At 46.4% G+C, this 15,336-nt stretch overlaps 2 protein-coding genes across 2 annotated transcripts in view; one reads left to right on the forward strand and one right to left on the reverse strand.

The window, feature by feature from the left end:
- On the forward strand, positions 1 to 2,155 carry LOC142888016 (caprin-2-like). Its single transcript, XM_076026022.1, has 5 exons — positions 1 to 943; positions 1,046 to 1,108; positions 1,409 to 1,492; positions 1,570 to 1,701; positions 1,786 to 2,155. Exons 1-5 carry the CDS (start codon positions 694 to 696, stop codon positions 2,067 to 2,069), a joined length of 813 nt encoding a protein of 270 aa, XP_075882137.1. The 5' UTR covers positions 1 to 693; the 3' UTR covers positions 2,070 to 2,155.
- A 7,859-nt stretch (positions 2,156 to 10,014) lies between these two features.
- Positions 10,015 to 15,336, reverse strand: part of LOC142887800 (golgin subfamily A member 7-like) — a 7,699-nt gene continuing 2,377 nt past the window's right edge. The window contains exons 3-6 of the mRNA XM_076025660.1: positions 14,920 to 15,072; positions 13,905 to 14,006; positions 12,850 to 12,911; positions 10,015 to 11,083 (exon numbers count right to left, since the gene is read on the reverse strand). Of these exons, the coding sequence (XP_075881775.1) occupies positions 12,870 to 12,911; positions 13,905 to 14,006; positions 14,920 to 15,072 (297 nt within the window). The 3' untranslated portion in view covers positions 10,015 to 11,083; positions 12,850 to 12,869. The remainder of the gene's footprint in view (positions 11,084 to 12,849; positions 12,912 to 13,904; positions 14,007 to 14,919; positions 15,073 to 15,336) is intronic.

Consider the following 15,336-nt stretch of genomic DNA (forward strand, 5'->3'; position numbering starts at 1 on the left):
CAAGACAGACAATGTGTTGTACAGGGATTTGGGGTTGGTGCGATGCTAAAGAGTTTCCTCTTGGTTCAGAAGGTCAAACAGGCGATGCTAGGTTGTGAATCACCTTAGAAAAACAACATAACACAGAGTAGCAAGTTCATCCAGGCCACTGCTGCCCACTGTCACTAATGACGTAGTCCTGGATTCTTCTTCATCACTACTGCAGCGTTGCATTTTGAACGTGGCAGTCAGTGGAGTAGTGGCTAAAATGCTGCATTGATGAGCTTTCTTTGTTGCAACGCAGGTTCAAGCCCCGCCCCCGCCTTTGTTGGGTCCTCAACACAATGCCCAATATTGGATCACCACAGTCAGTGATCTTGTTGAACTACTTGGTGGCACTGCTCCCTTCCACTGTACAAACCGATGAACGACAACAAAGAGTCTCCAGTTCAGTTCATCAGAGTCCCACACGTGACTGGCAGCCAGTGGACTTTGCTTGGTGTGTTCTGAGAATGTGTTGGGTACTTCAGAAGAACCATTAATAGAATGCACTTCACAAATACTCATTGGCACATGTTATCAAATAGATCTCTTGCACAAGTGTCATGCACACGTGTCTGGAAAACGATTGATTGCCTTCCTCCCTAGAAAAGAGTGGAGTGAAAACAAGATCCAATCAAACTGTCCCACTTGTGTTGGTAGAGCGTTTTGACAATGAAGACGACATTGTGTTTTCTGTTTTTGCAGCTCATCTCCTCTCTCTGCTCAGGAGAGCTTCTACCAGAGCTCCACGTTGACATCTCACCACTTGGGAAGGAACTTACTGAGCACACCAGAGAACTACAACAAACCCCCAACCAACAACAGACACGTGAAGAGGATGTCAACACTGTGCTGAGAGAAGTGAGTGCCATCTTGGCTGAGCAGAGGGTGGAGATCAGGCAACTCCAGAAAGAAAACCAAGGTAGGGAAACACAATGATGAACAACAGTACAGATGGTCATAAAAACAGGAAGTCATTGGCTTCCTTTCATTCTGGAAAATCTATGGTGTTTGTTTTTTTTAGGACAAACGGCCAAGCTGGAGTCACAAAAGACTGAAGTGGACAAACTGAAGCAACAGCTGCAAGGTATTTTATTCCAGTGTAAAGACAAAATACAAATACTGCAATTGTCAAGACATAAAGGGGACAGGCCAGAGGGGACAACAACAATATGATATGTGATATTGTGATGTGCTTAGTAATGTGTTCAGATGTGGTTCCACCTTTAGCCCTCAACATTTTCTCCCTCTAATTCTTGGAAGAACTAACCTTGTGCTTTCTGGACAGTCTTCTGACTTTATTGTCTTTGTCCTTGCACTGAAGGTTGATTTTATTTTTAAGAACTTAAGTTACCAAACACTGCATATATTTTGTACACATTTTCAGCTCAAACAGCAGAGCTGAGCTCACTGAAAGCCAGGACAAATGTTACAGAAATCCACGTAGAAGAACTGAAGACAGACAAAGAACGTAAGAAGAAAAATGAAGGTGGAAATGTAGAAATGCTTGCATGGTTTATCTTTTCTCAATAGAACTGTGTGTCTCAGTCAAACAGGTGGCTTTCTCAGCCTCTCTACTGGCGTCAGGCGAAGGATATCTCGGCCCGTTTAATACTGAAATTCCGATGGTCTTCAGACATGTGTTCACAAACATCGGAAATGCCTACAACCCAAACACAGGTTCCTACTTTGATTGACAGGTTACAGTGGAAAGACTTCCACCTGACCACTGATTCATCTGACTCTTCTCTTCTGCCATTGCAGGCTTCTTTACTGCACCAGTGAGAGGAGTCTACCAGTTTGACTTCTATGTCCATGGACATGGAAATCCTTCTCATCCCACAACTGCTGCGTTGGTTAAAAATGGAAACCGTATTTGTATTTCCTATGCACGTCAGCCATCCCATAATGTGAACTCAAGTAATGGTGTCAGACTCCTTCTTGAGGTTGGAGATGTTGTGTATCTGAAATTGCGGCAAAACTCAAGAGTGTTTGACAATGAAAACCACCCTACAACCTTCAGTGGACATCTTCTGTTCACAATGTAAAGAGGAAATGCAGCCTTGCATTGCATCATCCCTGAGTTTTATTCTCTCAGACAGTTTTTAAAGGTAAGAACTCTAAAGTGATTTATTGTTTGCCTTACAGCTTTTGACTTCACAGTACAGTGATAATTATCAAAGGGAGTTTTGGGTCTCATGTGAACTGGAGATAAATATAACAAGCAGTTGCTGAAAATGCCATTTCTTTCATTTCCTACCAAACTTCAGTCAGTGAATAAAGATCATTTTGTGTATCATTTGTATGTGTGTGTGTGTGTGTGTGTGTGTGTGTGTGTGTGTGTGTGTGTTTGTTTAAAAGGTTTTTGTTTGTGTTTTTTTTTCTATTTTTTTAAATTGGTTTTTCCCTTTAAAGGTACATACAAACACACATTAGAAAAAAAAAAAAAAAAGGTCCCACCCCAAAACAACAATAAGCGCTGCGCAATAAGTATAGATAAAATAAATGAGTAAATAGAGAATAGAAAAACGACAAGAGACAGGTATATATAAAGCACAAATGTGAAATGAAATACTGTAGGTGCGAGGGCAAACAATTCCAATCAATCAGAAATAGACGATAGATCAGAGTCTCTGCAAGAAAGAAAGTAGAGGTCCCCAGATCCTTCTCAACCTGTCTGACCTATGGTTAAGGTCATGAGTGAGTTTCTCCAGAGGAATAAGAGCAGAAATTTGAGATAAGCACATATCAACTGTGGGGACCTGGGGAGTTGACCACCGTAACAGGAAATAAAAGAATCATCAGCAGAGATTTAGTATCAGGGTCCAAGAAATTGTCTGGAGCATGGTTAAATAGGTAAACAGAAGGAGTCAGTAAAAACTGTTTACCAATGATTTCCTGAACTGCAGAGTGAACACCCCTCCAGAAAGTCCAGGGAACATCCTCCGGAGGCCAACGGGAGTGGAATAAGAATTTAAAGTTCTGTTCGTATATCGAAATTGAGGTACATTTAGGAAAAATTCCACTGCAGATCTTGTCCAATTTCCACAGGAGTAAATGTCACCTCCAGATCACGCTCCCACAACAACTTCAGGGAGTCATCGTCTGAAGAGTCAGAATAAAGTAGTGAAATGTAAATCTTGGAAATCAGTCCTTTCCTTTGTGAGATTTGCTCTGAACTGTAATGTTTTCCAGCTCTGACGGTCTCATGCGGATCCTGCCTGTCCTCAAGAGAGACCCTAAAAAGTGGCCAATTTGGAGATATTTATAATTGTAACATTTTTATAGGCCCTTAGAGGTCCACTCAGTCAGACCAACACTCCTAATCTGAAGTCAGACCAACACTCCTAATCTGAGCTGGTAAATCTGGATTCAGGGCCAGGGGAGAATGGGGAGAGATGACAGGGGCAATATTGAAGTATTTCTTTACATCTCGCCAAACCAGCAGTGCATTATAAACAATTATGTTATTCTTGAAATTATTTCATTGATTTATATGATTGATAAAGGGAAGCGAGTCAAGCTTTCTGGGATGGCAAAATAGGGATTCAAAACCCAACCATAGGGAGTCTGTCCTTTTTATAAACCAGTCTGACATTATTTCAAGTTGTGCTGACCAATAGTATAATTGTAGATTGGGCAGGGAGAGGCCTCCGACATCCTTTGGCTTGGTAAGCAAAGAGAATTTAACTCTTGGGTGTCTGTTATTCCAAATGTAGTGGGATGTATAAGAGTTCAGAGATTTAAAGAAGGCAGGGGTCAAATAGCAAGGGACATGGGGTGGGAGGAGTGGCGCTGCCGGCATCTCGCTGCCCGATTGGACCAGCGTGGCGAGGACCACCGAGGCCTCCAGGAGCAGGTGGTCCACAGAGAAGCACACCGGCCTGCAGGAGGCGTCACAACCACACAACACAACCAAGCACACACTGAGCTCTGCCCTCCTGCAGCTCCCTGAGGAGCAGCGAGGAGCCTGAAGACTCCTCCAGCAGTCAGAGCGCACACTCACTGTCCTGCAGTACTCAAGGCAGCCACACAGGGAGACAGTGAGACTCCGCAAAGGACAGAAAACACTGAAACACACACGCAGCAGCACAATACAGTGTGTGTGTGTGTGTGTGTGTGTGTGTGTGTGTGTGTGTGTGTGTGTGTGTGTGTTGCTACCCGCAGCTCCTTGAGGCAGAAGGTGACCTGCGACTCCACTCTGACCTGAGCCTGGAGGAACTCGTCCGGTTCCAGCAGCATCTGGGTGAACGTCACCCTCGTGTGGTCTGAGTTGGGACACAGTGTTTATGTTCAGGCCGCGCAGACTGACGCCGTGCGCGTGGCGCTGTGGCGCGCACTCACCCCCCTCCCCCTCCTCGCTGTGGCTCCTCAGGACCACCCTGTGGGGGGTCACCGACAGGGCATGGACACGTCAGTCAGGAGCCTGAGTGAGGAGAACATGGTCCGTTTCTGATGCTCCTCAAGAACTGAGAGGAGTTTATGATGCAGTTTTGATGCTCATCAATGGGTGATAGTGCACTGAATGTTTACTGTGTACACAAAGCTTATTATACTGAAATAATGTGGTCAAGGTGCATATCTTGGTGTTTATATGGACACTGTAATATTGTACTCTATATGGCATTAGTGTGTATAATACTTTATGTCAATATATATTATATGGAATATGGTAATTAGTGTATATTATGTATAGTGCCTATACATAACTAATATACCAATACTAATATACTACTAATTTACTAATATGTGTACTAATATAGTGCATAATACCTGCAGTTCCTAGGTATATATAGTGCTGTGATATAATAGTAATATATAACAATAACAATCTGATTCTGATTCTGATAATTGTAGTAATGTAATAATGGATCATGTTTAACAGCTGCATATAATATCTTGTTTTAGTACATTTTGATGAAGACTGCAGTGAAATGCAGGTGAAATGTGAGTGAACCTGGGAAGGTTTTCTGCTTCTTCCTCTTCCAGCATATTAAAGTTTCTGGATATTTCTTTTCTTTCAGTATTGGGCTTGCATTCTTTTATTTATTTGTATTGTATGTTTCTTTTTAACTGATTTAGTGTTTGTGTCTTTATGCTTGAAGAGAGTGAGGAAGCGAGAGAGCGAGAGAGAGAGAGAGAGAGAGAGAGGACGCTGCCACCAAGTGTCTGAAGTGCAGAACGACGATGACGAGAGGAGAATGAGTGTTTGTGTGAGTGGGAGGAGCTACCGTGTCTGCAGAAGAACTGGACGGTCAGTCTGTCATGAGTGGGCCGCTGAGGCAGATGTGACACCGCTCCACACTTAATCAATTATAGTCGATTTTGTAAATGAAATGGCATGGTATGAGTTTTAATAATTGTTTTTTATTGATAAGTTTTATAGAAACTTTACACTATTTTTAGTTTCGCTTAAAATGAGCTATTTGTCACTGTTAATGTATGTTCAATATGAATGTTATTGTTTTTTAAGAAGTCCTCATTGAAACTGTTTATTTTTGGGGTGTAGTTTTCACGGTGTTCAATGGTGCGTCATTTGAACCGTTGAACAAAGGCACCTGTTGACATCAGTTTGAAGCGTGGACCTACTGATTGGCCAGCGGTAGTTACAACAGCATTTTTTGTTGCTTTGGACAATAATCATATAGTAAACATTAACCAGAACCCTTCACGTAGTAACGTGAAACAATCACGTTATTTCGTTGTGTGTGTCGTTGTCACGCTGGCAGGTGCTTATTGATGGTCCTCTTGTGTGCAGGTGTGCAGATGACGACGTTGCCGATTTCCCCCGCAGCTGCGACTCCTGTAGCCAGCGGGGGGCGCCAGCCTGCTGCTGGATGAGTTGCTGCTGCTCCAGGCTCACGATAGGCTCCTCCCCCCCATGACCATAGCTCTTCACGGTAACAACAGCCACTTCCTGTACAGGATATGTGTCAACCTGAGGCCCGTGGGCCAAAAACCAAGTTAATTATCTTTGGCCCACATGATGATATTTCATTATTAGTATTACAGTTGGCCCACTGGTATATTGCACGCACCACCATACTACAAGTACCACAGTGCACTGGGAGTCTGGGGACGTAATCTGGCTTCCTGAAAACACTCAAATATTTCCTCAGTTTTTGTCGTGCGTTTTACACAAAGCCGGCGTTTTCACTGAAACCACACAGAGCGAAACTGCATATTGGATAAGTTTGAAAATGCAGCTCTAAACCCCGCCCCTCCTCTTGCAACCTGAGCAGCCGTGAGGTGCAGACGACCAACAGCAACAGCGGACTTGTTACTGCTACTGCTGATCATCCTGCAGTCTTCCATTAACCTCCACTAAAAGAAAGCACTAATACTGACACACAGTGCTGGTGGATGGATGGTGGATGGTGTGCAAAGTGAAAATAAACACAAGCAAACCGATCTGCAAACTTCCTGTTTTACTTTTTATTGATTTTCTTTGGGCTCGGCAGACTGGCCGACCGTCTTTACATTGTGAACAGAAGATGTCCACTGAAGGTTGTATGTTGGTTTACATTGTCAAACACTCTTGAGGTTTCCCATAGTTTCAGATACACAACATCTCCAACCTCAAGAAGGAGTCTGACACCATTACTTGAGCTCACATGATGGGATGGCTGATACCCGTAGGCAATAAAAATCTGGTCTGCATTTTTAACCAACACAGCAGCTGAGGTGTAAGAAGCATGTCCATATCCAAATACATAGAAGTCAAACTGGTAGACTCCTCTCACTGGTGCAGTAAAGAAGCCTGCAATGGCAGAAGAGAAGAGTCAGATGAATCAGTGGTCAGGTGGAAGTCTTTCCACTGTAACCTGTCAATCAAAGTAGGAACCTGTGTTTGGGTTGTAGGCATTTCCGATGTTTGTGAACACATGTCTGAAGACCAACGGAGTGAAAGTATTAAACGGGCCGACATTTCCAGTGCCTGACACCAGTAGAGAGGCTGAGAAAGCCACCTGTTTGACTGAGACACACAGTTCTATTGAGAAAAGATAAACCATGCAAGCATTTCTACATTTCTACCTTCATTTTTCTTCTTACGTTCTTTGTCTGTCTTCAGTTCTTCTACGTGGATTTCTATAACATTTGTCCTGGCTTTCAGTGAGCTCAGCTCCGCTATTTGAGCTGAAAATGTGTAGAAAATATATGCAGAGTTTGGTAACTTAAGTTCTCAATAAATGCGTAAATGAAATGGCATTGTATGAGTTTCAATAATTGTTTTTTATTGATACATTTTATATAAACTTTACACTACTTTTAGTTTTTCTTAAAATGAGCTAGCGGTAGTTACAACAGCATTTTCTGTTGTTTTGGACAATAATCATATAGTAAACATTTACCTGAACCCTTCACGAAATACCGCTCCCTACGATAACAACAGCCACTTCCTGTCCAGCATATGTGTCAACCTGAGGCCCGCAGGCCAAAAACCAAGTTAATTATCGTTGGCCCGCATGATGATACTTCATTTTTAGCATTACAGTTGGCCCACTGGTATATTGCACGCACCACCATACTACAAGTACCACAGTGCACTGGGAGTCTGGGGACGTAATCTGGCTTCCTGAAAACACTCAAATATTTCCTCAGTTTTTGTCGTGCGTTTTACACAAAGCCGGCGTTTTCACTGAAACCACACAGAGCGAAACTGCATATTGGATAAGTTTGAAAATGCCGACATCACAGCTCTAAACCCCGCCCCTCCTCTTGCAACCTGAGCAGCCGTGAGGTGCAGACGACCAACAGCAACAGCGGACTTGTTACTGCTACTGCTGATCATCCTGCAGTCTTCCATTAACCTCCACTAAAAGAAAGCACTAATACTGACACTCCCGCATGATGATACTTCATTTTTAGCATTACAGTTGGCCCACTGGTATATTGCACGCACCACCATACTACAAGTACCACAGTGCACTGGGAGTCTGGGGACGTAATCTGGCTTCCTGAAAACACTCAAATATTTCCTCAGTTTTTGTCGTGCGTTTTACACAAAACCGGCATTTTCACTGAAACCACACAGAGCGAAAATGCATATTGGATAAGTTTGAAAATGCCGACATCACAGCTCTAAACCCCGCCCCTCCTCTTGCAACCTGAGCAGCCGTGAGGTGCAGACGACCAACAGCAGCAGCGTTGGACAGTGGACTTGTTACTGCTACAGTCTTCCATTAACCTCCACTAAAACAAAGCGCTAATAATAATACACGGTGCTGGTGGATGGATGGTGGATGGTGTGCAACGTGAAAATAAACACAAGCAAACCGATCTGCAAACTTCCTGTTTTACTTTTATTGATTTTCTTTTGGCTCGGCAGACTGGCCGACCGTCTTTTCCCGAGCGACCTTTCTGTTCTCTGTGGTGCTCATGTTGTTAATGAGCTGCTGCTTCTTTAAACCCAGTGTGCTTCAGGTCTTCTTCTGCATTCATGGAGTAAACTAGTGGGGCCACACCAGGTCTGGCATAGGTACTACATCGTCTTCCGTCGTTTCCAGCGTCTTGGTGTAAACGGGATCATTTTTAAAGATGGCTTCATGTCAACGGCCCCTATGTTTGGTAGCACAGAGTTGTGTGAGCCACTGTTCTCTTTGATAACAATAAACAAAGCATCACTCAGAACTGCTCTTACTGATGAACACATTCACTCCACCCTCTACACAGCCAACATGGCACTCATTTCTCTCAGCACAGTGTTGACATCCTCTCAGGCAATCTCCCGAGCATTTGGAATTTCCTTCAACTGGGAGCAAGAAGAAGCTGCAGCATACAGGTAAGTGGAGCTAGCTGGTTAGCCAGCTAGCTCCCCCTTATTTCTTTTCAAACTCTACGTGAATTCAATGTTAAAGAGCGAGGAGAATTATGGAGTCACCGCTGGACATAAAAGGCTTCAGCTCTACTTGTTGTTACACTTGTTGGAAGTGAGCGGCTGCTTATTTCTCCCTGCAGCGACACTTCACTCAAGAGTCCAGTGGTCAAACCCACGAATCAGGGACGACGCTGAAGTTGGCACCACATTCGCCGCGGTGCTTCTTAGGTTTCGATTCCGCCTTAAAAAAACAATTCCGCAATTTGACCGCTAGATGGCAGTGCTTATCCCAACACTGTTCAACATATAAAATTCAGCGAATCATTATGTCCAAGCCCGGGGGCTCTACCATCACAATCAGTTGACATATTTCATTGGAAATCATTTTTGGCCTATTGGGGGGGACTCCACTACCTCACATGTCCATTTCTACTGTATACGGTTACGCTTAAGGCTGAAATTAGGGTTTGGGTTTCGGGGTTCCTCACACGCTTGAAGCCCCAAATTTGGCTTGTGCGCTTCTTGAGGGATCCTGATGACAAAGCAAGTGGCCCCACGTCTCCAGGACAAAGTATTTTTCACTCCTCAGAGATACAATAAGAAAGTGAAAATAGCACAAAAATCTTTGGGAATTGAGGGGACGGCAGTTGGTTGGCTCAGCAGGTTGAACCTCTGACTGATGGATGAGCTGTGGGTTCAAGTTGAAATGTTACATTTCACCACACATAGCAAGAAGGTTGCGGGTTCGATTCCCAAAATGGGACTTTTGTGTGGACTTTGCATGTTCTCCCCGTGTCTGCTGGCTTCTCTGCAGGTCTTCCAGAGTCTAAACACATGCATGTGAGGTGAATTTGAAACTATGTATCTATAGTATGTTGACTTCTCTGACATGTTAAGATGTTTTATATACCGTCATAGTCACGCTCCAGGACGCTTATTATGGGGTTTCATGGTGACAAAGACAGCGGCATTGTCGGCAGGGGTTGGAAGGTGTTGGCAGGTGTCGGCAGGCCACAACAGGCTCACTGACCTCTAACTAAACTAACAAAACACATGCTCATTGTCTCAAACAGGTGGAAGCAACACATGAAGAGGATTCTTTCTTTATTTTTTAACTTGTGGCACCTGAAAGATACTTGGACCAAAACGACGTCAAAGACCACCGGGGACAGCAGTTTAAAATATGTACACACTTCTCATTTATTCATTGATTGTATTACATACAAGGTTTATATTAACAAAACATCACATTTCCAAATAAAACAGAGCCGAGATAAAAAGTCCAGCTGGATCGGCTGAATCGGAATTTCTCCAGGAATGTCATTTACATGGAAAATCTCTCCGACGCAAACATTCAGGAATCACAGGTGTACTGCACTTCATTCAACAGGCCCCTTGTTAGCTGCCGGTCACACCACCAGGGGGCACTGTGGCTCCAGGGCCACGTACGAACTGTTTCTACACCTATTGTTTTTAGTTGTTAATTACTCAAAAGGAGGGTGAGGATGAGGAGGAGGAAGAGGAGGAACCCTGTGGAGCCTCTTCTGGTTTACTGCTGCTAAACACTGATTGGTTTAGACACAAACGGTGGGCGGGGCTTAGACAGGGCGGTGTGACCCAGGCTTTTGGGGGGGTGGGGCATCCATGGCAGGCACCGTCGACTAACAAGGGCACTTCAATAACTTGGTCAAGGCAACCGCACAAACATCACCGGGCTAAATATTCTGATTGGACGGCAGAAAAAAACAAACCAACACAGAGAAACAAAACAGCAGCAGATCGCAAACACGATGCAGAGCGAACGACAGCGAGGTCACATGATCGACAGAGAGTGAATGAGAAGCTGTCAGGCTCAGAGGTCAGGGGTCAGGAGGAGAGGACATGCTGGAGGACGTGAAGGAGAAGGAGAAGGAGGAGAAGGTAGGTAGCCAGTCACAGCCAGGGGGTGGGGGGGGGGGGCACATGCAGAAGATGTTGAGCCAATCAGCAGCTGAGTTGTCCTGTGCCGTGGGCGTGTCCAAAAAAACACACAATATAAAGTCTTGTAGTGCGAGTGTGTTTACAAATGGCCAGGATTAAATAGTGTGTGTGTGTGTGTGTGTGTGCGTGTGTGTGTGTGTGTGTGTGTGTGTGTGTGTGTGTGTGTGCTTGCTTCTTCTCCACAAGCCAATGGCAGCTTCCTGTGTAGGTGGAGCCACCATCCAGATGGGTCAGAGGTGGTGGGGGCGGGGCTTGGCTCGGCCACTGCAGACAGACAGAGGCGGCGGCAGGAAAGACAAGAGTGTGAGTCAGTGGGGGCGTGGTGATGCCTTCAGGTGCTGCAGGGAACCGCAGCTTTCACCACCGCAGCAGCAGGAGTGGAGACTCTCCCGAGCGCTACCTTCGCCCACCACCAGGGGACAGTGCAGGCGCGTGCGACACCCGTCCAGCACCTGTGTGTGTGAGCAACGTCTCAGCCTCAGACTGATGAACCCACTGCACCACACGCTGCTGGGCAGCAGGGGGCGCTGATCCAGCAGACAGCAAGTCTGACGATCTATTGGTGCCACCTGACTCATCCATCTGTCCATCTATCCGTCTGTCTGTCTGTCTCTACCTGTCTGTCTGTCTCTACCTCCATGTCTGTCTGTCTCTACCTGTCTGTCTATATCTCTGGTGGTCTGAGGATTCCAGAGCAGCAGATCCATCCAGAGTGTCTGCAGCTCTGCAGCCAATCACAACACCCCTCGTTGCCAAATGATCACCGGTGCGCTCCAGTGGCAGCTCTGACACAAAGCACCTTCAGGCGCCGTGTTGGAACGCTTGACGTCGTCTCATTCCTGCTGCTGCTGCTGCTGCTGCTGCTGCTCCTGCTGCTGCATCAGAGGGATTAGGTGCAGCAGTGGAGAGCTGCTGGATTTACGAGCTGAGATGTTGCTGCTGAGGCCTCAGCCAGGCCGTGAAGCCGCCAGTGGCCAGCCGCCACACCACAGGCCTCCTCCTGCTCCTCCTCCTCCTCTCCCTCTTCTTCTCCACCTCCTCCTCCTGCACACGCCAAACAGTGTGCGGTTCCACAGCCTGTTGTGAAGGCTCTCCTAATGACAGGAGCTGAGGAGCTGAGGAGCTGAGGAGGAGGAGCAGGAGAGGAGGACCGGAGGCTCTGCGCTGGGAGACGTTTCTTGGCCTGCTGGTGCGTCTGACGAAACGCTGCTTTCAACACTGAGCTGCTTTTAAAGCTCCGTCCATCAGGATCAGATGTTCTCCGCTGTTGAGGAGCAGCTCCTCAACAGCACCTCCACTGACTGGGTTCACCTCACGCCAAGTCACACGGTGACCCGGAGCCGTGAGTCACAGGATTCACACGACTGAGTCACCACTGAGCCGTATGAATCACTGCAGGAGGAGGTGGAGGAGAAAGAGAGGATGGGGGAGGAGGAGATGAAAGTGAAGGACGGGAGGAGAATGAGGAGGAGGAGGAGAAAGAAAAGGAGGAGGAGGAGGAGGAGAAAGAAAAGGAGGAGGAGGAGGAGGAGGAAGAAGAGAAGGGGGAGGAGGAAGGAAGAGGAGGTGGACGAGGAGAGAAGAATGAGGAGATGGAAGAGCAGTAGAGAAGAATTGGAAGGAGGTGAAAGTGGAGGAGGAGGTGAGAGCCTTTCGTGGCAGGAGGTGTGAGATGAATCCAGCTGGATTCCATCCGTCCACAACTCAACACATCAACAGTGACGACAAACCAGTGGAAGAACACAAGTGGTGCTTCTTCAACACGCCTGGATCTCCTGCGCCGCCCTGTGAGCTCACCGGGTCTTTGAAGAGCTTCATGACAGAGCGGCGAGGCGCCGGTGGTTTGATGTGGTAGTTCCCCTCCCGGCACAGCGGAGGCGCTCATGAAAAGATCCCACAGCAGCCTTTTGATGAAGTGTCTGTGGCCTTCAGAGAACCTGAGAGAACCTGCACCATCGCAACCTGGAATCCACCGCTGACATCACCCCACTGTGTGTGTGTGTGTGTGTGTGATTGAGTGGTAGACTCACCGCAGCAGGAGCAGCAGCTTTTATCTGGTGAGACTTCGCTCTTCAAAGATGGTGACCTCAATCTGGAGGAGGTCCAGAGTCAAGGGGGAAGTCGGGAGACACTGAGATCATCATTACAACTTTGTGTAGATGAAAGACACAAAATGGCACGTGAAGTGTAAAGACAGTAGCTGTGTTTCCATCACAGTTTCTCGCGATATTTCCAAAATTTTGTACAGGTACTACCCGACAAATGAGAATATCAAGTAAAAGTTGTTTTATTTTGGCAATTTAACATAAAAGATGAAAGCAACAAATTTTATTGAGCCATTGCACGCAAATTGACATCTCAAGCAGTTCCTTGTTGTAACTTTGCTGATTAAGATTTTCAGCTTATGAAACCACAAACCCACAAACTCAGAAAATTCTTATAAAATTTGAGGGTTTTTTTAAGCTGCAAGACCTGATCAGCAAAATCCAAAGAAATAAAATCTTGAAATATATTGATTTGCATATTATTCCTTTATATAATATGTCACATTCACCTTTTAAGTTGAATTGCAGAAATAGTGCAACCTTTTCAGGATTAATTAATTAAAGAATGAATGATTCATTTTCTGGGTAGTACCTGTATAACTGCAATTTGCAGGTGTTTCCATTGAATGGTGTGAAGCTCATCAGCTGTAATTCTGCTCAAAACCTGCGGGAGGAGATTTCAGGAGAATTACGTTTGCTTCTGTTTGATTCCATGTTGTTTGCTGTCCAGAATGCTTGCTCTATTTTTCTCTTTGATGACTTGGAAAAAATATTCCGTCTCCTCTTCCGTCCAATCATAACGCGCCATTGTCATTGGTCAGTCAACTGGTCACGTGACCCCGTACGTCACGTGACCCCTGATGAGAGTCAAACCCTTTCAGCCGTATTGGAGAGGTTTTTCCCAGCTGAGCTTTAGTTTCCATCCCCAGGTTTTATTGACAGGTTGATTAGGTTTTGCACCATTCTGGGGGTGATGGAAACACAGCTGGAGGCAGTGATTGGCAGGGGGGGCCGAGTGAGGGGGGCGGGGCCAAGGATACGACTCGGAGTCCTCGCTCGATGGGGTCGGTGAGCAGGAGGCCTCGCGGTGCGTAGATCTTGTCGTTCTGCTCCTGGATGAACTTTGCGATCTTCTTCAGCACCTGGATGAGGAAGAGGAGAAGAGTCAGCCGCTAGCCGCGAGCCGCTAGCCACTGGTTGCTGGTGTCAGCAGGTGTTAAGGAACTTTTAGCGCCACCTGGCTGTCATTGTGTATACATGGAGCTCCCCAGTCTGATTCATTTGTCAGAAATGCTGAGTCACTGCTCAGACCTTCATCCCTCCATCAGTGCTACTGCTCCTCCTCCACCTCCTCCACACATGTTCTCCAGCACAGCTCCTCTGTGAAAGCCAAGCAGGCGGCCGCAGAAGATCCGGGCAGCCAAGACACGTTTGCACTCTGCTCTGACGTAGACCAGCGTTACTAAAAGCCTTCTAATTCCACTGTCTTCCACCAGTCAGAGTCACAGTTCGAGGGGGCCAAGGAGCATTGTGGGTATTTATTGTCCGGGGTCGTAAAAAGAAAGTTATGGAGTTACAGCTGCGAGAAAAAAATCCAGAATTCCAGCAGAGCTTTTAACCTTTTCAAAAGTCAGTCTGCTTCTCTGAGGATCAACCTCAGCTGCTGCTGCTGCTGCTGCTGCTGCTGCTGCTGCTGCCCCACCACACCGTCACCGTGAAGCTCCTCCATCATCTCCACTCACTCCATCCTGGCCCTCAGTGGAGCAGCTTTACACATCATCAATGATCACACACACACTCTCCAGGTGGGCAAAAAGCAGCGCTGTTAGCCCTCTGTTTGCAGTCTCCAGCCTAGTGGTGGAGCCTAGCCTGATTCAGGAGGTTAAGGAGGTCTCAGGAGGCGGAGCCAAGACCAGGCTCAGGGTGTGGATAACTAATACACTTGAGAGGAATCAGTAAAGGAGGGACTGGGAGGACATCAGACCAAGAGGCACCTGGTTTGAGGTACAGGAAGTCCTGGAGGACCAAGAGGTCCATTAGCTCTGAGGGTCTCACCTTCTCGTAGTGCGTCTCCATGCACAGGAAGACGGTGTAGGCAGTGAGACAGGCCAGGCAGCCCTCAACGTATGACTGGCTGCCCAGCTTCTCCGCCTCGGCGTACAGGTTGTTGAGGGTCCGCACCGTCTCCTCAAACTGCTGCTTGTCCACCTGGGAGAGAGAGAGAGTGAGAGAGAGAGTGAGAGAGAGAGAGGGAGAGAGAGAGGTTTGAGCCCACCAGCCTATTGGAACATGGCTCTCAGATGGACTCAGTCAGGTCCATCTGTCTCTGCAGGATGTTCTGCTGCTGCTGCTGCTAACAAACCATTAGCCGTGAGCTTCGACTCCAAGAAGACCTTTCCTTTTTTTTTTATTTTGGAGGAGGCTGGCGTTTTTTCATCCAATGTTTGGATGTTCCAATAAATTAAATGCTCT

The sequence above is a fragment of the Nelusetta ayraudi genome, unplaced genomic scaffold (genome assembly GCF_046127955.1).
Source record: "Nelusetta ayraudi isolate G7.1 ecotype Tasmania unplaced genomic scaffold, CSIRO-AGI_Nayr_v1 ptg000018l, whole genome shotgun sequence".
NCBI lineage: Eukaryota > Metazoa > Chordata > Actinopteri > Tetraodontiformes > Monacanthidae > Nelusetta > Nelusetta ayraudi.

Coding starts and splice junctions, on each gene's coding strand:
- LOC142888016 (XM_076026022.1), top strand. CDS start 694: ATGAAGACGACATTGTGTTTTCTGTTTTTGCAGCTCATCTCCTCTCTC. Junction 944..1,045: donor ACTCCAGAAAGAAAACCAAG/GTAGGGAAACAC, acceptor TGTTTTTTTTAG/GACAAACGGCCAAGCTGGAG. Junction 1,109..1,408: donor ACTGAAGCAACAGCTGCAAG/GTATTTTATTCC, acceptor ACACATTTTCAG/CTCAAACAGCAGAGCTGAGC.